This window comes from Chelon labrosus (assembly GCF_963514085.1).
Source record: "Chelon labrosus genome assembly, chromosome: 11".
NCBI lineage: Eukaryota > Metazoa > Chordata > Actinopteri > Mugiliformes > Mugilidae > Chelon > Chelon labrosus.
The window spans coordinates 20,932,133-20,955,322 of NC_140344.1; the positions used below are offsets into that span (position 1 = coordinate 20,932,133).

The following is a 23,190-nucleotide window of genomic DNA, read 5'->3' on the forward strand; positions in this document are numbered from 1 at the left end:
CAGAAATGGGCTTCAAAGACGGTAAGCTGAATGTAACACAGAATGAAACAATTAAAAAGACATTAGAGCTTAAGTTTCCTCATCTTCCATAAATGTTTCAAGTTCCGGTTTTGCTAGTTTTCGACAAAAATATCTTCCAATTACAGTTGAATGTTGATTAGCTAGCTTGCTACATTGAGTTAGCATGTCGCATTCTTCTAAGTTAGGTATTTAATTTGACCGAACGAGTTTTTAACTTTAAAATATTATAGTAGCAATGGCATTAACAGGATGATTAAAGCCCTAAAAGCAGTCATTTTGCGCCCTCTGTTGGATAAACATTAGACACGCAGTGCTGTACTAGGACGTCTCTACAGTCATGGGAAGAAGCAAGCACATCCCTTATAGAAAATAATTCATTCATACATTTTCTTTAACCGCTTGTCCTGTGAAGGGTCGCCGGGTCTGCTGGAGCCTATCCCAAGCTGTCATCGGGCGAGAGGCGAGGTACACCCTGGACACCCAGTGGGAGACACATGGAGAACATGCAGACTCCACACAGAAAGACCCCAGTCTACCCGGAACATCTCGCTGTGAGCCATCAGTGCTAACCACAGAAAATAATGACAAAACTAAAGCAATGGCAGCTGTGGTTGTTGGGTTTTCGTGAATTGGTTTTCCCCCCTCATTCAAGTGGCTTCTTTAGTTCTTAGTAACTGGTGGGTGGGAGTTTAGTTTTATATTTGGAACATCAGTGGCTGGTGCACTGTTCATTTTCACAAATAGTGGTCCGCTAGGACCAATTAATGGCCAGCAGTTGTTAATTGGGGGTAATCTTGAGAATTGATGTCTCAGTCCACCTCCCCACCACCGCCAGGTTAATCTAAACAGCAAGTACAATGCCATTAACAGACCCTACTCAATGATTTTCAAGTCTACGCCACCCAAATATGTTCCTAATAAGAACCTAAACTTCCCACCATGCATTTAGAACTGAAGAAGCTACTTGGATGAGAGTTTAAACTTCTTCAGTGAAACTACAATTTTAGCTTTGTTTGTTTGTTTGTTTTTGTTTTTCGAAATACCATGACCTGGATTACTGGAAATCTTCACATTTCCCATATGATATTTGACATATTTGGACAAGCACAAATTTGGATTCTCTCTTTGAATTAGGGCCCTTTTTTATTAAGAAAATATGCAGACACAATTGCATATAAAACTGATGCTTGCTCCAGATTTGGTTTCCAATAGTTAGGAAGTAACCTGACCTTCCGCTTAAATAAAAATCATTTGCAAGTGACAAACTGTACATTACAAACTATTTCCACTCCCAAAAAGTCTGAGTAACTTCTTCAGTTCAGGATGAGTGGTGAAACGTCTTCTCAAAAAAAAAAAAAACTTCTACAAGTCCAATTGCCTTTTTTAAAGCGCTTTTTCGGATACTGTAGGTGTTCGCAACCACAGGGGAAGGAGGAAGTAGTTAATAATATGTCACACTGGCGTTTTTTATAGTAGCGTAGTTGATACAGCTAATTATTATCATGTTTCATTTAATGTGTCATAATCATTCCAGTTAGCCAGCAGGCACAACAGACCTTTTGTCCCAACAGACATTCAGTCTTATCACAGTATGGAAAGCGCATGTCGATTAATGATTAATGCATTCCACTTAGGGGAGGTCCTGCTTTTGTGTGTGCTGGTTTACTGTCATGGCTTACAAGGACACTTAATGGAATTAAACCAGCATTAATATACCTGTGCCTTCCCCGCTGTAGCAGGTCAAAAGTTCTGATCTACAAAAAGATCTGTAATAGGGCCCTGGCCGTACTAAATACAGCAGGGCTTAATATATGGTCAGTTGATAGGACTAGGTGTTACAATGCCCAGCAGTTCAGCGCAGTACTTTCTTTGAGTGGGTTGTCGATGTGACTTTGTTATCCAGCAGCAGAAAATAGGTGGAGCCAGGAAGAAGCGCCAGATCAGGCATGCTCTACCTCTCCCTACAACCCTATTTCCATGAGGGCAGAAAGATAAGGATAACCGTGTCATGAAAGACACACCCCATCCAGGTCTTTACGTTAGTACGACACATAATCATTTGCGTAACCGGGCCTCGTTGAGGTGTTTCTGCCTTTCATCATAAGACACCCTCAGTTGAGGAAGGCCAAACCAGAGGCTAATCCTACCTGGGTGTGTGCTGCATAGTATGGTGCGTGGTGCAAAATTGTCTTTTATTTTTCTGCAAACTTATCATATTGGACTTTCAGAGTTGCATTATATAATATTAAATAAAAAGTATTTGCATGTACACTTTCCAACCATTAGAGATAATGCCATGCAATTTATTCTGTGCTGCAGATCCCTCAGCTTTATGACAGAATTGTATGTCTATATGATCTATCAATTTCTTGAAAGATCGTGATTGTTTTGTTACTTTATTGTTGGATTAACCCAAAACAGATATCTGACACACTCTAATATTTCCACCTTTAGCTTTGATTACAGCACGCATTCGCTGTGGCATTGTTTCATTAAGCTTCTGCAATGCCACAAGATCCCGGGTTCGAATCCATGGGCCGACTGGGCCTTTCTGTGTGGAGTTTGCATGTTCTCCCTGTGTCTGCATGGGTTCTGTCCGGGTACTCCGGCTTCCTCCCACCATCCAAAGAGATGCTCATTAGGTTAATTGGTGATTCTAAATTGGCCGTAGGTGTGCGTGTGATTGGTTGTCTGTCGCTCTGTGTTGGCCCTGCAATGGACTGGCGACCTGTCCAGGGTGCACCCCGCCTCTCGCCCAGTGACAGGAATAAGCGGGTACAGAAGATGAATGAATGAATGAATGAATGTCACAAGATTTATTTCTATCCAGTGTTGCTTTAATTTTTCACCAAGATCTTGTATTGATGATGGGAGAATCTGACCACTGCTCAAAGCCTTCTCCAGCACATCACAAAGATTCTCAGTGGGGTTAAGGTCTGGACTCTGTGGTGGCCAATCCATGTGTGAAAATGATGTCTCATGCTCCCTGAACCAATGTTTCACAATTTGAGCCCGATGAATCCTGGCATTGTCCTCTTGCAATATGCCTGTGCCATCAGGGAGGAAAAAAATCCACTGATGGAATAACCTGGTCATTCAGGATATTCAGGTAGTCAGCTGTCACTCATTCTTTGGGCAAATAATGTTGCTGAACCTAGACCTGAGCAACTGCAGCAACCCCAGATCATAGCACTGCCCCCACAGGCTTGTACAGTAGACACTAGGCATGATGGGTGCATAACTTCATCTGTGTCTCTTCATACCCTGATCCGCTGGTTCCCCACTATCCTTCCAGTTTTTAATAATGCGTTGTTTCTGCAATCTCCTTAGATGTTTTCTTTGCTAGATGCATGCCAGTGATTTGAACCTTCTCTTTTCCACAACCCACGGGATGTGTCTTTAGACATGGTTGTTTAAGAATTGAGAAGCTACTCATTGCATCAGTTGGGGTTAAATGACTTGTTGCCAGCTGAAAGATAATCACCCATGCAGTAATTATCCAATAGGAGGCTCGTACCTATTTGCTTAGTTAAATCCAGGTGTCGACTTTTTTGGGGGGGCCAGGCAGTGTATATTATGATAAAGATGGCCTAATGCTATGGCAACGTATTTCCGTATCCAACTTCTATCTCCATTGGTTACTTGGGTGTCCTCATACAACCCCTGTTTTTCAGCACAAGCGTCCTCCGGGTGGCGCTGTTTCCTCCGTGACATGTTGTTTAGAAAAGGAGAGAAAAATGTGACGTTGCGAAAAGAGGCAGTCCGTGTATACAAGTCTGCTCTTCCATTCATGCAGAGTGTATCATATCGTTAGCAGTCGCCCACCGACAGGACAGGACAGGACAGCCAGGCTGTGTCACACCCTCGTCAAGACAGAAAGCTCAACTCGCTCCGACTCACAAAAAGAGCCGGTGAGTAAGATTCCCCCTTAATTATTATTTATTTATTTTTTTTCGTAGCGTGCGTCTTTGCATCGTCTTCTCCCTTCTGTTTCCGCTGCTTTGGTAGCAGCTGTGTAAACGTAGCTTGCTGGCGTTTTGGAAAAATAAGCAGCATCGTCAAGCCTCAGAGAAGCATGTGAAAACTGTCCTCATTTCTGCGCCGGCAGTTTGTTGCATTTCCTTGTGGGCGCAGTTTGCGGGCCTGTGTGTGGTGTTTGCAAGCTGTACATTTTCGTAGCTTCCCATAGGTGGCTTGTGTGCTTCTGTTTTTTTTTTTTTTTTTTTTTCCTGGCCTGTTAGCAGCATACAATTTATTTTAAATAGTGTGCTATTCAAAACGAAACCTTAAGGGGAAACGGTTAATTGCGCCTTGAGCCTTTTCTAAAGGCAGGGGGCTGAGAATATTTGTTGTGGAGGCCTCTTGTGAATAAGTGCACTAGTTTAAACATCAGCTGTTTTACTTTGATTTGATCATATTACGTTCCTGCTAGAGTAAAAGGATCCAGATCAGGGCCTGGTTGTAATTCCTTCCCTGTTCATAACATGAATGTAGGCAAAAGTCCAAGTAAAGGTCATTCATTGGCCACCACTCCGTAGCTTCATTGCAAAACATAATAGCACTCTGTTGTGGAATAATAATAAAGTGTGCGTGTGCGTCACCCTTCCTATTATGTGTCATTTAGTTGCAAATGATCAATTTAGGGAAGGTATGCGTTTAAAAGTCACCTATCTGTGAAGGTCAGTTCAAGCTGTCAAGGTGTCCTTACTGTAGGAGCCTGATTACATTTGAGATAGCACACACCCGAGTGTTTTGATGAGACAAATGAAGGTTATTGACGCAGGGGGTGCACACTAGTGACCCCGTTTTGCACAGACCACGTGGGTGGAACACTTGATATAACACTAGGAATGTAACCTACATCTGCGTAGCGTCTGAACCTATGTACCTGGGGTTATGAGTGTGGTGTTTGCAGTAGCGTAGCCGCTTTGAAACAGAACTGTGTGGGTGTTTTGTTTTGTTTTGATTTATTTATTTTTATTATTTTGCATTTGCTGTGAAATATAGAAAAAAATGACAAACGCAGGTTATACATTATCCAAATCAAACGATATGTTTTCACTGTATCCAAAACTGGCCACGCTTACTGGCACACGGTGATTTTTGTGAATACTGTTATGCCGGTTTTTCCCGGTAACTAAGCGGCGCAGCGCTGCGACCTTTCCCCTAGTTTCTGCAGCGCAGGGTGGATCATGTGATGTTGGAAAGTAGCTGGGGGAAGGGACTGGCTGCTGATGAAACACTGCTCTGTGGATGCTGCTCCTTCCCAGGACTTGAGACGTAGCTACGACGTGTCCTGCTTTCAGAGTGCTCTTGATTGAATGAAATAAAAACACACTGTGGGAAAAAGAAAAAAAAAACCCTACACAATTAATCACAGATAAAGCTTTACAAAGAGAAACATGGCCGGAGTCAAATAAGAGCTCTACTCACTTGTTTGACCATATGGTAGCTGCCTTATCTGATAACTAGAAAAAGCAATCAAGTATGCTATCACAGGAAAATAAATAAATTATTCTTAAGACTTCCTCAACAACATGTGCGATATGCCTAAATATTATTCAAATGTGTACGACCTAGTCTCATTTAAAGTGGCACAGCATATTTAAGCGTACTGTGGTTAATTTACATGTGCACGATAAATTATTATTGGAACATTCAACCTTTACAGAGCTAACTACAGGACATACCACCAAACACTGACATAATTTCTGGTTACCATACAACTTACAAAATACACTAACATGGCGGGTCATTGGGTTCACTAATACGTTTCAATTCATTCTAAAATAGCAATCCTGCGCTAATTGCCCATTCATGGCTGTTATAATGATCAGTTTACATTGAAACCCCCTATAAAGGTAGTTTTTCAATTATGTGATCATTTTGTAAGGTATAGTTTGTGGTGCTGTTGAACTGTTAAATTGGTCTTAGCCCACTGACAAAGATAGGGATACAAATAACAGGAAAATTCATTTTCACTAGTGTACCAAGAGTGCAGCAATCTTCAAGTAAGGTAATCACGGAGATGAACTACAAGCCACAACTTTTAGACCAGAATCCCCTTGATCAATTTAATTTCCCAACATCCTTTTACTGAGAGGAGTTTGTATCATGTTCCGGTACTTAAAGGGGGAGGAAGTGAGCAGTGTCACCACTTAAGGCTTAAAACAATTTGTCTGAACATCATCTTCTCTTCTTTACCTAATCAAATAGAAAGTGAGGTTTACACATTTAGTGTGAGAGATGCCTCAGGTTGTTGTTTCCATAAGATCTTGGAGATAAGGTTAAGGTGCCACACCTGCCTAACCAGTTGAGTGATAATAACTGTTCTCATTGTATCGCCTTTGGTGCTGTCTTTGAGAAACCACACGTCAAGCTGATTTATGACTCTTTCACTCACAATATTTCCTTAAAAAATACATTAAGATACTTCATAATCTGCATTATTATTGCAGGGAACTGTGATTTGTAGTCAGGTTAGTGCTTTGTTTAAAGTATGTAAACAATTATCAGTGTTGCCTTATACGATGGCTTAGTCAAGTGATTGTTTTCGCTGGCCCCCCGCTTAAACCTTTTAACATCTTTGGTTCTTACTCTAGTATTCTGAAAATCCAATTCAAATCCTTCCTCACTCTGTGTCTGTTTTCCAACAGAGGGCTTAAACTGATTAAAATTGCAGAAATTGGGTAACCAGCAGTGTTGTCGAGGAATACTGATTTCAAGGAGCTCATCAATGTGAAAGATGTTCTGATATCTCCCTGTTTATTTACACCCTTATCCAGATATCAGCATGTACTGATTGGCTGCTACTGTTCCATGTTGGCCTTAACTTGCTGTAGGAAGAATTAAGATGTGATCACTCAATGTTTTTGTTCCATGTTTATTAATGATATAAACCTCTTTTTGTATTGCCCTTCTCCTCAGTGATCCTGTACAGCGGCCACCATGGCAGAAGCTCATCAGGCGGTGGCCTTTCAGTTCACAGTCGGCCCCGATGGGATCGATCTACGGTTGTCCCATGAGGCTCTACGCCAGATCTACCTTTCTGGCCTCCACTCCTGGAAGAAAAGGTTCATCCGCTTCAAGGTAAGAGTGATACACCAAGCCAACAGTTTGTTCTGGTGTTGTGCTGTCTGTGAGCGTCTTTGGACCTAGTTTTCTCAGCCGATTCAGCATGAGCAATTGGCAGCACAACGAGTTTGTCAGAGCGAAATCTCTGATCTGCTAACCAGTGCACAAGAAGAAATACAGTCGTAAACAAAACAACGTTCAAAGGGCACACACTCAAGGCTCCTCTCATGACTGTCACATTAAAATACACAAATAATTTCACAACAGCATAATTGGCTAAAGTGAATGAACTGATCACCTTGATTCAGGACAGGCAAACTCTTTACAATGGTTTTATAGCTCTTCCTGGCCTTCCAGCTAATCGTTGCTCTCCCGGATTCTCCTTTTGAATCAGACCCACAGACTGCACCCACCTGCTGGCATTAAGAGTTTATTACTTTCACGCAGGAGCCAAAACATACAGCCTTCGTTTGATGTTTCCAAACTGTTAGACGTTGAGCTTTCCTTTCCATTTTCTGTTCAGCTAATAAACAACATCGCTAGAGCCAAGTAAGGCCAAGCTTTAATTCACTGATTGCCGCCCTACTGTAAATTTGTTTATTGAGTGACATTAAATTACACTAGAAGGTCACCTACTGTTACACAACTGTGACCGTAACCTTCACGTCAGTTCTTTGTCCTGGCCTTTGGCCTAGTTGTCTGTTTACACACATTCATACTGAATCAATCAAACCCAATGACCTGCTAGCATTTTCATGTGATCCTGTTTTGGTAGGGTCAGTGATTAATAATAACTCACACGTAACTTTCTGACACGAGAGCTTTTTTTTTTATATTAAGGAATTTTATAGATTTGTTTTCTGACCTTGTGTGACCTTTGTGTTTCTCCGTTTGGTTTACATTTCCACAGAATGGGGTAATGACTGGTGTGTACCCTGGCAGCCCGACTGGGTTCATGGTAGTGGTTGGGTCCTACATGTCCTACAATAGATATAAAGAACTGGACCCATCTATGGGCTTGATTGCCAAGCTAGGCCAACACGTACCCATCAGGTAAGGCCACTGTTGATGTGGTGTGCTGTCCTAATATGATACGGTATTTTATTTATTTTTTCCTATTTACTTGAAGCAAGAAACCAACCTTTTTTTATTATCTCGTAAAACAGTTTTTTTCATTTCATTTCATTTGGCACATAAAATACAATAAAAAACACAACAACAATACAAAATACATTAACAATACGTAATTGAAGAAGGTAAGAGCATAAAGGCATGCCAGGGAAACCCCAAAAACCCTCAAGGGGCTTGTATAGGAGGGTTCCACAAAAGAACATTTAAATTTTAAGTAAAGAAAAGCAATCAAACATAAAACAGACGACAAAACAATAACTAAGATGAATATTTTACACACAGTACACATAACAAAGTGTAGTAGGAATTTGGCTCGAAACGCTAATCGGAATAAAAGATATGATTAACTGCAACAGATGTGTTGCAACTGTAGTGGAATGTGTTCCACTCATTCATTAAACTTTTACTACAATTATTACAGGTGTGCACATTATGCTTCTGGCGGGGCAGAAGCAATTTGTATAAATACAAATTGGGAAAACTCCCAGATATCATGTTGTTCCACCCGTCCAGACTTCATTGTAATATTTTGATGACAATGTTGATCTTGTTTAGGGATATTTCAGCTTTTATTCCTTCTCTTATCAGAAGCGCCGGGCCAGGCCCTTGTTTATGGCAGTTATTAAGTTTATTACTAAGGAATGTCTCAAATTTTCAGTACACTTGTGTGAGGTTAGAGTACATGTTGGTGTTACCTGTTAGGGTTTCAGAAGCAATCCTAGTACTACACTGAGTAATAAATCTTTAGGACTTTACTATTTCCCGTTAATTGGTCATTGATTGATGTGTTATTTAACCGTATCTAGATTAATAGCACGCAGTGTTTATAAGTCATAATTTAATCAGTCTTTGTTTACTTTCGACTGAGCCATGTCCGGCTGCAGGTTTATGATATTACACTGTGTTTCGTTGTTGTTGTTGTTGTAAACACTCTCCTAAATTACTCATTTGTCAGTCTTAATGTATTTGCTGTTCAGTTTCCTTGTCTCATATTTTCTCCCATTCTCTCTCCGTTTCTCTGTCCACAGCCGATATATGTCCACGGATAGCCAGAAGATAGTTGGAGGAGTTCTAGTGGGCACAGGCCTGTGGGTCACCATAATCATGATTATGAGGAATGTCCTGAGGTGCCTGCTGTCATGGCATGGCTGGATGCATACACGCCACGGCTCTGTGTCCTGGGCTTCACGTGTGTGGATGGTGAGACAATGAATGTGTTTTTTTTTTTTTTCTGTTCAGTTCACTGACAAGCAGAGTAATAGTGGAATAATTTGCCACAGCTTTTTTTTTAGTGAAGGGCCATGACACACGAGCCAGCGTTTTCGGCTGTTTTCCAGTGTCAGACTGGGAGCATCTGTTGTGCTGCATCAGACCGAGTCAGCGGGAGAGGGAACTCTGATTGGCTGTTCAATGTAGAGAGCCAGTGCATAAGAAGAAAAATTGAAGTAAACAAAAACGGATTACAACCAGCACAATGGTTTTACAATGGCAAGCCCCATCCAGATTCATCGTAATTGTAGACCAACTGATCAGGATGATTCAGGAGAGCCCAGCACCGTAGTACGGCTTGTGGCTCTTCCTAGTTTCCTAGTGTTCCAGAGCTCTTCTGGTTTCCCTGACTTTCGTACCTGTGCAGAACATATGTGCTGGCTAGCTGTTTACCATAGTCTTTACGGTGTGTTCAAGGGAAGGTGACATGAGGTAACAACACTCATGCCGACCTTTTTTGCCAGTAGTAATTTGATGTGTCCCTACCTTAAAGGGAAACTACTGTTTTTTTTACAACCTGGACCTTATTTCTAGCATAAAATACTATTTTATGCTATAAACAAGGTCCTGATTGTAAAAAACAGTAGTTTAAAAGGCAAGAGTTGGAACAAACCTTTGTTTAGCTTATTGTTAATCAGTTTTTGCTAACTGGATTTAAGTTGTGAAACGTTATTATACTCTTTTGCTTTTATTCCACTCATTAGCTGATTATGATGTAAATCGGTTGAAGCCTTCTATGCATTGCCGTATGTACCATGTCAGGTGTGTCTAGTGAAAGACCCAATGTAAATAGTTACCGTATGCCATACAAAATGTACTTTAGTCTTTTTAGTTGAATCCACTCGTAACATATTTGCACTTTGCCTCATGTTCCCTGTTAAAAAGAAAAGTGTAACTTCTGATTCCCTCTGCCCTCACACTTTTCTCTTCTGTTTTATCTAGGTATTAGTGAAGGTGTTCTCTGGCAGGAAGCCTATGCTGTACAGTTTCCAGAACTCCCTGCCTCGACTGCCTGTTCCCTCTGTCAAGGACACCTGCAGAAGGGTAACTTAGACTTGTCATTTCTTGTCTGTCTGATGGTGCATGATGATTCATGATGATTCATGATGACTCAAGCTTTGGACTAGGGTTTAATATTTTTCCTGAAAATTAGATGAATCAGATCCTGGGAAAAGACGACCCATTTCCCGGGAAATAGCTGTTTTTTGTTGTTGTTGTTGTTGTTTTTGCCCAAGTAATGTATCGATATCATTCAAATATGCGTTCCCAGCATGTTTTATATTATTTGTAACATTATTAGGGCAAGAAACACAGTTTATGTCCATATCAACAAAGTTTGCAATGATCAATTCTGCTGCGTGATCAAGTGAGCTGCGTGCGTGACAGCCTATCTGCCAAAAAGCAGCTACCGTATTGGTGTAGAACGATCACGTGACCAACCGTGCCACCACTCGCGACCAAGATCTTATTACGCTCTGAAGAAACTAGTTCTGCATAAAACATAGACGCATCGGCAATCGACTGGAATTTTTGCGACAAACTTTTTTTGGGTAGCTTAGCATGACTCGTTATGTTTTATGAACTAAAGATTGTGTAGATGCCAGACTGTGGAGCGGGATGAAACGATAACAGGGTTCACCTTACGGCCTAACAAAGCTGGCGGCAGACATCATTAGGAGGTTGGTAGCCTACTGCTGCAAATGACATTTGCTGCCGCTAGGGTGCGTGGATTTCTGGGCTATAGCCTGCTGCTGCACTGAATTCAATGTTAACGTAAGACAACAATAGAAGCGCACGTGTAACAAAAAATAAATATATATTTCCCGTTTCCCGGGATTAAACCCTACTTTGGACTGGTGCATAATTTGCATTTTGAATCGCTTAAATGTCCTTTGAATAGCCAGTTGAAATAAAAACTGCAGCAGTGGAATTTGAATAACAAACCCCAGAGTAGGTACAGATTTCATCTGGTCATCTTTTTGTCCTGTGTAGCCAAGGACAGAACCGCTAAACAAACATGTATCATGCCTTTCATTATCTGTCAGGGTGGAAGGTTTTCCTTATTTTTCTGGTCTATGTGTTCTCCTCTTGGTTAACACTTATGAGCCTTAGCTTCACTCTTCGTGACTCTGTGAAGAAGTTTTCTAGTCATTTTAGCCATATGCAGCTGACATAGTACAAAGTAAAACAATATTCCTCCAGGGCCCTGGTCTTACATAACCCAACACACAACCAAGACAGAACAACACATAACTAAGACTTTTCTTTATGAGGTGCTGTGTGATGTGCATGTGCAGATGGTGCAAAGACCAGAAGAAGACAGTTAAAGACAGTACAGTACAGTGAGGTATACACTGCAAATAGGATGTAGTTCAGTAAGAAGGGTAAGGTACAAATGAATTGTAAACCCAAGGGACCATATAGCAGCCATGCTCTGTGGGACGTGCAGTATGGCAATAATTGTGGACTGTAAAGGGAAGTGTAAAACCATATAGTAGCAGAAATGGCACCTAATTCATCTTAGGGAGGGGCCACTGTGTGCTACCTCCAGGCGGCCATCACTGGAAGTTTTTCATTGCATTTCTCTGGGTTTACAGTATCTGGAGTCAGTGCGACCACTGATGGATGATGAGCAATATCAACGGATGGAGGGCTTGGCTAAGGACTTTGAAAAGAATCTGGGACCCAGGCTTCAGTGGTACGTTAAACTCAAGTCCTGGTGGACATCCAACTATGTGAGTATAAGGAATTCCTCTCCCTTTCTCTCTTGTCCACTCTTTTGTCAACATTTTGGATGCTGTCCTGGTTCTTGAATCGGCTTAAAACCTGAAAAACGGCGTGTTAAATGTCAGACTCTCCTGTCTTTGTCTGGCACAGGTCAGCGACTGGTGGGAGGAGTATATTTACCTGAGAGGCCGTGGACCCATCATGGTCAACAGCAACTATTATGCTATGGTAAGACATCTCTACTTGAAGATCTCCATGCAAACAATGGCTTTATCTTTCGTTTAAATATTAAGCTTCGGCTGTGACTGATTCGTTGAAGGTGCGTTAAGGGCATTTTTATGTTGTGCTGAGTAAATTTCAAAAGCTTTAAACACTGATTAAAGCTTGAAAATTTTGACAAAGAAACACAGCCGTGGGAAGCTGTTTCTTACATACAAAGGTTATCCTTTAGCTTGTGGTGTGACCCTAGTCTAATAAGTAGCCTAGTGCAGTTGGGCAGTAAATTCTTGTCCATATAAGGTAAGGATACCCAAGAGGCGGGATAAACCACCATGTGTCCATGTGTAGAAATATATTTATTTATGTTGTCTAAGGGGACCCCAGTCCTGGGACAGTCTTGAGGTATTCAGCATCTTTGCTGAAAAAGTACAATCACTGTATTTCAATGTCTCTTTATTTTTGTGGACAGCTTGATTGTTCCAAATTTCCAAATTTGACCAACTCTACACAAATCTGCAGCTCCCTTTGTCTATGTCCACTGTAATACATATTAAATATATTGCACAAGAGTTTTAAATTATTCTGGTGGGTTTTATCGTTACTGTGTTTATTGATTTGATTTATTATCAATTTTGTTTATTGAGAGGCTGGATGGCTTTGGGGAAGAAACTGTTCAGTAGTCTGGTGGTGTGAGTTTTTGTGGAACTGTATCGCCCCCTAGAGGGTAGGAGGCCAAACAGGTGGTGGCCCAGGATAAGAACAGTCCTTCACAGTGTTTTTTGCCCTTGAGAAGTATCCAGCATCTGCAATGTCATAGAGTGTGGGTAGAGGGCAGCCAATGTTCCTCTGTGCTGTGTTGATGACTTGAAGGAGATCACATTACAATATGCATCACAGTTATTGTTGAGGTATAAATAAAGCACGGTACTCCTATAATGCACGGACTGTGCTACCTGCATTCTAACTTTAACACTTTAATCATTCTGTTCTCAGCGGGAACAAATCATTCTTCTGTTGGAAGATATGACACTGGTTATTAATAAAAACAAAAAAATCTTTTTCCTCCAGGATTTCCTGTACGTGTTCCCCACCTCCATCCAGGCTGCCAGGGCAGGTAACGCCATTCATGCCATCATGCTGTACAGGAGGAAACTGGACAGAGCTCAGATCAAACCAGTGAGTATAGCACTCCTCCGTCGCTCTTTTCCACAACTTTGTCAACTTTGCTGAACTTTCCTTAATCAACATATATTGTGTAAGCTGTTGTGTAAATCACCTTTGATTAGTCCTAAGTAAATGTTTAACTTTCTTACTTATAATGTAATGATTAATAGATGTTATCTCAGTGTCTTTGTAGTTAACAATGAGAGCTGCTTATCATTCCCAATCTTTTCATGTGTACTTTGACGTAAGTTTTCTTTATCCACAATGTCACTAATAATTACGTAGAAATCATCCTCAGGTCACTGTGATTGATTCTTACTATCGAATGAGCTGTGCTCTGTGCTTCATATTTTTTTTTGCTTGCTGTATTCTAAGTACCAGCTGAGCAAGATGGCAAATGTTTTCTGCAGCTTAGTTAGTAAAGCTTAACAAATGCTGATGATTTAACCGACACACTGCTGTGTCATCTTTTCCTGCTCCTTTCTCAGTCCTTTGCCAACTTGCATGACGCTTAAGTGCACATACGTTTACATTTGCACAATACAACAATATGTTGTGCAAATTTTTTTACAAAGACCAATTGTATGCATTTATATAAATGCCAATGCATGAGCTCACACTGTTTCACTCACACCCAGTTGTCTCTGTTTTGCTGTTTTGTCCTTACGCTGTGTCGGACGCTGCGTTAGATATACTTGCTGGCCAACAAGGTTCCTCTCTGTTCAGCTCAGTGGGAGCGAATGTTTAACACCTCCCGCATCCCTGGTTTGGAGACAGGTAAGATGAGGGCATATCGCCGCCGTGCCCTCTGACCCTTCAACCTCGCGACCCTAGTCATTACTGCGGCTACAGCCACTGGAAACCCTGACTCCTATGCTCCTTCTCAGCAGCACAGCCCTGAAGCAGTCCTTCTAATTGGTGCTTTGTGATCTAAAGACCATACAATGTTTGAGTCAAAATCGTACTGTTGCTTCCGGGCTTTGCTGGTGGTATTGAGTTGGCAGGCCACTGGTTTCTGGATCCTGCTCATGTCTCTGTCCCCGGCAGACTGCTTATCAAACCAATCCTCATCATTCCCTCTGCACTTCATCCATGCTCCTGTCCTTGTAGGCGTACGTCTGCTGCTGCTCTCTCGGGATCTTAGTGAATTAGTCTGTCATCTCTATGTGTTTGACTCTCCCCTTTTGCTTTTCAGCTCATGCTCCTACACACTATTCCCATGTGCTCAGCCCAATACGAGCGTATGTTCAACACGACTCGTGTCCCTGGTGTAGACACAGGTAGAGTCTTTAGCAGTGCCTCCTCCACATTTCTCCTGCTTTACTTCTCCTTGGGACATTTGTTCCTCTGTTTGAATTAGAAATAATATTGTGACCTGTAATAGTGCATGTGTACTAGTGTTTGCACATTTAAGGACTACTTTGCATGTGATTGAAATTTAGTTGGCAAAAACGGCAACAGTGGACCTGGAAATGTCAAACAGTGTGCACTAACGTCAGGAGAAGTTAATGTATATATATATGTATATATGCAGTGCCACTGCAGCCCTCAGATGTTTCAACATTTCAGCATAAAAATGACTCAAAAACTCAGCTGATTTTCTAATTAGTCCTGACAGTAGACACAGGAAACCCAGTCAAACAAATGAAAAAGAAATATTATGCTTTGGTATTTGTTTATGAGAAAAATGACCCAAAAATTAGAGTCCATCTGTCCAGAAGTGTTTCCAGTCAGTGTAATGAGACTCGGGTGTCATTTATTTTTTGTTTAAAAAATCTGTGCTTTGTCACAGTCTGATCTTCATAACACCTGTTTATGGCAGTGTATGATGGTACAGACAAAGGAGCTTTCTGAAGAGCAAGGAGAATTCTATCCAGTGAAAATTATATTTAAAAATCTGGCCCATATTTATATTACTGGAGGTGTTTTATTTTTTTTTTACTGTGAGGAAATACCGTAGGCTGAGTATTATCAGGGAGGGACGTTGTTCCTAGTGTAAGTATCTTCTCCTTCATCTTGCCTGTAACCAGATTAATGCTTGTTTGAACGCTGTGTAACACCCAAACAATATAAGTTGACTATAAGATAAACTTGCAAACAAAGCTTTCTGATTGGCTTCTCTTTGTGCACGGTGCTACTCAAACAAACATTGTCTCCATACTTTGTTTTCCCAACCCCTTCCTTGTTCCCAAATTCCTTTCCCTTTTCATCTCACTTGCCGCACTTCCCATTTAGAGCTGCTTTAGTTTTCAAACCGGATAGCCCCATGACTTGTTACATTCACAAAAAAAAATAGCCCTCAAATATGTATTTGTTACTGAAAATCTGTGAATGTGACAGCATTTTACTGTTGGGACAAAGAACTGGTTGTTAACGTCTCTGTACCCTTCTTGTTCCCAGAAGTAAAGTGATGTGACATTCATCCATGCTCCATTTGTACTGATGTCTTCTTTTCACTTGTTCATTAAGATTTCGGCCATAAAGATTATGTCCAATAATGTTCATAAAGTTTTGATTCACAATTAAATTTGAAATTTTGACATTTCATACACAGAGATGCATATACAACAACATATATATATATATATTCTTCCCTTGACACACAACTCAACATTCCTCCAACTGTCTGCTCTTTTACTTTCTCCCTCTACCATTGGCCCGTCTCTCACAGACACCCTTCAGCATATGAACGAGAGCAAACACATAGCTGTCTACCATAAGGGCCGTTTCTACAAGGTGAACATGTTTTATGATGGACGGCTCCTGTTGCCACGGGAGATAGAGCAGCAGATGGAGAGGATCTTGGCAGACAAGACGGAGCCCCTGCCCGGAGAGGAGAAACTAGCTGCACTCACTGCAGGGGAAAGGTGGGTGGAAAGGAGCTGGAGCCAGTATCGATGAGGCCACATAGTTTGTATTATGTGCAGGGGCGGCTGTGGCTCAGTAGGTAGAGCGGGTTGTCCACGAACCAGAGGGTTAGTGGTTCGATTCCCGGAATGTGCCACATGCCGAAGTGTCCTTGAGCAAGACACTGAACCCCTAGTTGCTCCCAGTGCGTGGCACTGGTGTGTGAATGTGTGTGTGCTTGTGTGAGTGAATGGGTAGATGTGTCTATGACTGTAAAGCGCTTTGAGTACCAATAGGTAGAAAAGCGCTATATAAAAGCAAGGCCATTACCATTTACCATTATGTACTGTAGCACAGCAATAAGTAAAGAAATACCGTCTGTAGAACGACATTTACTACAGTATATTACGAGGTCGATCCAGTGAGGTTTGTATTCTGCAAAAACGCTGTATAATTTAAATACATGGAATGCATACAGTAATAGAACTGATTAAAGCCAACTGTGTTGCAGTTTTCTGACGGATATCAAAATTCAAAAATATATGTATTTGTTTTATGGGGATCACTTAAATTAAAGGGTTGCACCCAAGTTATTAGTCAGCTCTGCATTTTGCAGTTGAAATATATGAGCACTGTATTACCTCAAAGATATCTGTAGTGTATTGTTCTTATTTATTGACTGAGAAGTAGGCCGTGTTGAGCAAAAAGCCGCTGATAACGTGGGTCCAGTCACATGGTGTTGCAAAAACAGTCGTTGCTATTTTTGGATCTAGTAAAGGGTGTGACATTGATTTCTCATAATTGTTGTGGGGAAAAGGGAGAGGACTGCATTCCTCACATTTCTGTATATGCACTACTGACTGAGGTCTGCTTAAAATAACAAAAAGTTACACATATTTCCTGCTACTGCATTGCCTGCATTGAGTTTATTCAATATATTTTTAATGTATTTATGTCTATGTTGTTCGTTTTGCATGATATCAACACCTGATCTGTTGTTCTCTGTAGGACCCCTTGGGCAAAGGCCCGTGAGACGTACTTCAGCCGTGGTAAGAACAAGCAGTCCCTGGACACCATCGAGAAGGCAGCTTTCTTTGTGACTCTCGATGACACTGAGCAGCGTTACGATGCAAAGAACCCAGTCAAGTCCCTGGACGTTTACGCCAAGTCCCTGCTACATGGGAAATGCTATGACAGGTGAGGCAGATGAACCTGTGTGTATATATTTTGTCGCCGAACGTGCGGAATGGAATTAAATCATTTATAAATTAAAATGCTAATTCTTAGTTGTTGTTTTTTTTTTCTTACAGGTGGTTTGATAAAACATTTAACCTGATTATTTACAAGAATGGCACCATGGGACTGAACGCTGAGCATTCCTGGGCAGATGCTCCAATCGTCGGCCATCTGTGGGAGGTATGTCGGTGTAGCTTCTCTCAAATGAATTTCAAACCAACATTTAAGTATATTACAGTGAACTCCCTCTGTCATTAACAAAAGGAAAACACAAGGAACAAGTTAAACTATTCAACGAACTGAATGACTGACATGACAGATTACAGAAACATGAATAAAATAAATAAATAAAAATGAATGATTATAGTTACTACAGTGGTGTAGTGGTTAGCACTGATGCCTCACAGCACAAAGGTTTTGGGTTCGAACCCACTGCCTCTTCTCCATGTACCTGGCTTCCTGCACAGTTCAAAGACATGCTCGTTAGATTAACTGGTGATTCTAAATTGGCCGTAGGTGTGAGTGTGAATGGTTGTCTGTCTCTCTGTGTTGGCCTTGTGATAGACTAGCGGCCTGTCCAGGGTGTACCCTGCCTCTTGTAGCTTTTGTCTTCAGAAAACTGATGTATTGTTTTTTTCTAAACCCAGTCCTAAACGTGACGTGAAACTTGCTTCTGTTACAGAATGTACTTGCCATGGACCCCATTAAGCTGGGATATACTGAGGAAGGTCACTGCCAAGGGGATCTTCATCCCAGCATGCCCGGTCCTCAAAGGCTGCAGTGGGACATTCCTGCTGAGGTAGGAGTGCTACAAAGTCTCCTGTAGTACATTTGATATTTGCAGACCCCAGCTTCCCTCTGCTGGTGGCAGGAACTGTGTGCACCACTACTTGTCTTAAGATGGAGCAGCTGAATATAGTGTATTTGACCTTTGAAAACATGTGTCAATAAACAGACTTTGATGATTTGATTGATAAACTGGATTGTACTTATAATAAATTGTTAATTATTCCAAGCTAAGTAAAACAAACAATTCTATCACTTCTCTCTAGTGCCAGGAGGTCATCGAGAGCTCTCTTACACTAGCCAGGGCTCTGGCAGATGATGTGGACTGCCACATTATCCCCTTCCACAACTTCGGAAAGGGTCTGATTAAGAAGTGCCGCACCAGCCCTGATGCCTTCATCCAGATCGCCCTTCAGCTGGCCCATTACAGAGTAAGTGCTTTCATCCCATTTTGTTTCTTTTTTCAGCCATGTAAATGTGTATATTATGTTGCTGAACGATACTATTAACATTATATGATGTATGAGGTTTTAGCATTCATGAGTTAAACCTTTGAGGATGTGATGTCTCATGATATGTCAGATATTTGTGACACACTCCTCTTAACGTCCAGCAGAGGGCAGTCACAACTAACCTGTCAACATGTCAGTGATGACAATCAAAACTTTATTAGCTGTATTTTGTGTTTTCTTATTAATTTTGCTCTTTTGAAACTACAAAACATAGCATAGAGCATTTTACACTTATTTTAAATTGGTGTTTAGCTTCAGATAATTCATTTATGTTTATTTATTTAACTTTAACTAAGTATTTTTTCACACAGTCGTTAGTGTAAACATCTCCCCAAAATCGCTTATTTTTGTTATTATCTGCACGTTGAAAAACTACTTTTGGTTTCTGCATTTAATGCTGAACTGTATTCTATCTCAAAAGGACAAAGGGAAGTTCTGTCTCACATACGAAGCCTCCATGACCCGTTTGTTCCGTGAGGGCCGGACAGAAACCGTGCGCTCTTGCACCATGGAGACTTGTGCCTTTGTCCGCGCCATGATTAGAGACGAGACAGTAAGTCTAGATCTTAACAACACCTCCGATTACAGTGTCACTGACTGGCAGATTATTCATTTCACTTCTATGGCTTTCCTTTTGCTTCAGAGAGAAGAGCGGCTCAGGTTGCTCAAAGTGGCTGCAGAGAAGCACCAAAACATGTATCGCTTGGCAATGACAGGACAGGGCATCGATCGTCACATTTTCTGTCTCTATGTGGTTTCCAAATACCTGGGAGAGGACTCAGCTTTCCTTAAGGAGGTACAGTATGAGCTGCTGTTGCAGGTTTTTGTGGGATAAGTGCTCTCTTCTAAGTCACCCCCGTCAATAAGTGTTTATGCACGGTACCTTTATATGTCTAGGTCCTGTCTGAACCGTGGAGACTGTCCACCAGCCAGACCCCTCTGCAGCAGGTCGAACTGTTTGATCTGGTTAGACACCCTGAATATGTGTCCTCTGGCGGCGGATTCGGTCCCGTAAGTTATCAATTTATTGCTACAGTCATTTTTAAAAACAGCGTAAAGACTATATTCTTTCTCAATAAATATTAGTTTGATCTTCACTTCAGCTTGGCTAAGGCTGCAGGAAATCCACCCCAATGCTGAACTCACAAAACTCTCACTACAGGATAATATTCAGATTATTGTCACAGATCAGGGAGCATTGAATGCACCACCTCACGTGATCACCTGGGCAAGCTGGTGTAAACAAAAAAACAAACCTTAAGGATCAAATTTGCTGAACACAACAACACTTCAGTGTGGTAGACAGAGGGAATGCACCTGCACGCTGGTTTGCCAGGCACCAATCAAACCAAAAAAGGAAGACTAAATCTTGTACTCCTTTGCAGTGTGAGAAAAACCAAGCAGCATACTCAAATCTTTACCATAGCTTGATATAGCTCCCTGCTCCGTGTCCTTGTATACAGTAGAATTTCTGTGACTGGTTATCGTGAAAGTACCATTAACATGTTTGATATTAATCAACACGGCCCCAGTCACTCCTCAGGCAGTTTAGGGGGGTTTAAGAGCAAATCTGTAATCCCTCACATTTCAAGTTAATCTGGACTGAACCTCTGGACCAGCTTTCTCTACAGATTGCAGCCTGTTTATGGTCCAATTCACCCCTTCTAATAAACGCCTGTAGTCTCATCCTCCAGAATAGCATGTCACATATTTTTATGTATGTCATTAATTAGGGATATAATTCGAAACTTTGTTTAAAAAAAGAAAAAAAAGAGACTTTGAGGTGAGATTGTCTATGTTTGGTTTGTCCACAAGGTGGCTGATGATGGTTATGGAGTTTCTTACATCATTCTTGGTGAGGACCTCATCAACTTCCACATCTCCAGCAAACACTCAAGTCCAGAAACTGTAAGTACACAAGGAAATAGTTCCACTATTGCTGATAACGCACACTCTTCTACATCTTTTATTTTACATGGAGCCATTCTGAAATCTTCCTCCTTTTATTTTGCTGCATTTCAGGACTCGCATCGCTTCGGCAGTCACCTCAAACAGTCCATGATGGACCTTCTGGATCTTTTCCAGCTCAACAAGAAAGACATCAAGTGATGGAAGCAACACAAGAAACTGTTTTAGCGAAGCATATATTCTTCATGAAGTTTGTACAGAATCAGTTGTTGGATTTGGGGTTAAAGTTAATTGATGTTACAGAAATAAGGACGATCGGAAGGTGTTTGGAAGCATTACTGTTAATATGTGTGAGGTGTTTGTGTGTACTGTATGTTAAGGCAAAGGGGGATTCTGGTGGTGGTACAGGTAGTGGACAGATCAAAGTTTTTATTTACTGACTGTACGCACCAGTGCCTTAGTGAACCACTAATGTAAAAAGGGCAGAAAGAAAGAAGGACATTTCTAGTCTGGGATCTAGTTAATACAGTTAGACATGTCAGCGAAACGTTTGTTCAGCGCATCATCTGATATTTAAATCACGTTTTAAGTTGCGAGATGGTGCAGTACTTTTTTATTAGTTTCAGTCCTCGTGTATTCTTTTTAAATCTTATTTTAGCCTCTTCATCTGAAGCTCCTGAGTCACATGTAACTGACCAAAGCAGCAACTGTGATAAGCCTCATCAACAAATGGCATGTTGCGCGATGTCCATTAACTTCACACGGCTCAGTTCAAACAGAGGGCTGCTCTAAAGGTTGAAGTAGTATCTGTAAATACAAGAATTATAAATGTTCACCTCTGACCTGAAACGTGACCCTGCATCAGCGATTTTTAGTAAAATGAGGAGCTGCTGTCGCTACTGTCTCATTAATGGATCTCCATTGCCTTTTTGACTCAAGTGGACAGATAGTGTGTTTGTTCAATTTTAGCTGCTATGATTTTACGATGTAGCGACGAAGGCATTCGTGTGTGTGTGTGTGTGTGCGTGCGCGTGTGTGTGTGTGTGTCGTGTTCATACTCAGGTTTTGCTAACTCGGCCTGTTATCTTAGGGTGCTGGCTACAGCTTTGAGAAGTTTGTGCTTATGCTGGCATGTATATGGACAACAGTAGTTGAAATGCAGTCTAATGCCATGTGACCCCGATAAACTGATATAGTGTAGTCGTATAGTGTGACGTTTGCTGTGGAAATAAGGCTTTGCAGGGCAAGGGTGTGTGCCAGGAGGGGGTAAATCTGACACAGTGTGTGGCCAACGGTGAGTTTTCTTCTGTTAATGAAAGATACACTTTGTTGTTCACTCTGAGACTGGCTGTGTAGTTGAAACTAACCAGTTCCTTGCTATCTTGGTAGCCTTCTGTCACATAAAGATGAATTGTAAACTTTTCAGGTGTTAGTTACAGCAAAGTGGTGTCGTTGCCTAGTCAAGCCGAGGAGGTGCTGAGTCACTTAGTGTGTTGTTGGTCTCTCAGTTCAATAAGAAATCATTGTCTCCTTTGGGAGTTATTCTTAGGAAGGGCCGATACAGGATTGTCATGTATAGGAATCAATTTTTCACTATGTGTATGTTGTCAGTCCATCATATTTATTTTTTTTCGGATTTTAACCTCTTCATTCACACACGACGTGCATATTTACCAGCTGAATGTGGCAACTGATGAGCACTAAGTTTAAAGCTTTGCAGATTTAACTAAAAACGACAAAATGCTTCCTTTCGGGGTTTTTTTTTTTTTTCTTTTTTGTTGACATGACACTTTTGGTATCGCAGACTTTGCCAGTATGTTGTAGTTGTATGACTTTTTATCTTGGTAGACCACATGTTTACACTGCTGCTGCATGTCTTTTGAAGATGAAGCTGTATATGTTTGCCTTTTAATTTAAAGATGTGTAAGAAAAGACAAGCAGCTGATATACCAAACCAAGTTTTAACAATAAAGTGAATGTCAGACAGCTGCACCGTCTCTCTGAGTGTGTCACCTCTTACCATTTTGAAATGAGTACATAAGTTGGGAGAGAAAAGTGCTGCATCCACCGCCATTAAAGCTACGACGTTCCTAAGTCCTTGCTCAATCAAACTAGTCTGAAACAGTCATATTAAAAATAACTAATTGCAGTCATTTTCATAATTAATAACTGATCATGTGAAAATCTAATTTTTAGAAAGTGCTTTATGATTTTAACTTGAGCTTTAGAGTTATGATAGCGTCTGAATTTAATTGTCGATTATTGTAATAACTGAATTTTAGCATCAGATTACATG

At 41.1% G+C, this 23,190-nt stretch overlaps 1 protein-coding gene across 5 annotated transcripts; it reads left to right on the forward strand.

Moving 5' to 3' along the window:
• The first annotated feature begins 431 nt into the window (after positions 1 to 431).
• Positions 432 to 22,883, forward strand: cpt1ab (carnitine palmitoyltransferase 1Ab (liver)). 5 transcript variants are annotated; one of them, XM_084555401.1, is made up of 19 exons: positions 3,621 to 3,932; positions 6,949 to 7,110; positions 8,006 to 8,148; positions 9,255 to 9,426; positions 10,438 to 10,539; positions 12,093 to 12,230; positions 12,373 to 12,450; positions 13,510 to 13,617; positions 14,295 to 14,382; positions 16,277 to 16,472; positions 17,461 to 17,649; positions 17,763 to 17,868; positions 18,371 to 18,487; positions 18,741 to 18,905; positions 19,408 to 19,539; positions 19,630 to 19,782; positions 19,884 to 19,997; positions 20,802 to 20,894; positions 21,009 to 22,883. In XM_084555401.1, the coding sequence occupies exons 2-19, from the start codon at positions 6,970 to 6,972 to the stop codon at positions 21,093 to 21,095; spliced, it is 2,322 nt and encodes a 773-aa protein (XP_084411527.1). In that variant the 5' UTR covers positions 3,621 to 3,932; positions 6,949 to 6,969; the 3' UTR covers positions 21,096 to 22,883. The 5 variants fall into 5 exon arrangements, with proteins under 5 accessions (XP_084411525.1, XP_084411524.1, XP_084411526.1 ...); XM_084555402.1 differs by lacking the exon at positions 14,295 to 14,382 and adding an exon at positions 14,801 to 14,885 and having other exon boundaries at positions 3,683 to 3,932; XM_084555399.1 differs by lacking the exon at positions 3,621 to 3,932 and adding an exon at positions 432 to 572 and having other exon boundaries at positions 19,408 to 19,782.
• The last annotated feature ends 307 nt before the right edge of the window (positions 22,884 to 23,190 follow it).

What these genes read in the sequence shown, in the direction of transcription:
- cpt1ab (XM_084555399.1), top strand. Translation starts at nt 6,970, where the DNA reads ATGGCAGAAGCTCATCAGGCGGTGGCCTTTCAGTTCACAGTCGGCCCC. An exon ending in TTCAGCTGGCCCATTACAGA is followed by an intron (nt 18,906 to 19,407) that starts GTAAGTGCTTTC and finishes CTATCTCAAAAG; the next exon opens with GACAAAGGGAAGTTCTGTCT. An exon ending in ACTCAGCTTTCCTTAAGGAG is followed by an intron (nt 19,783 to 19,883) that starts GTACAGTATGAG and finishes TTATATGTCTAG; the next exon opens with GTCCTGTCTGAACCGTGGAG.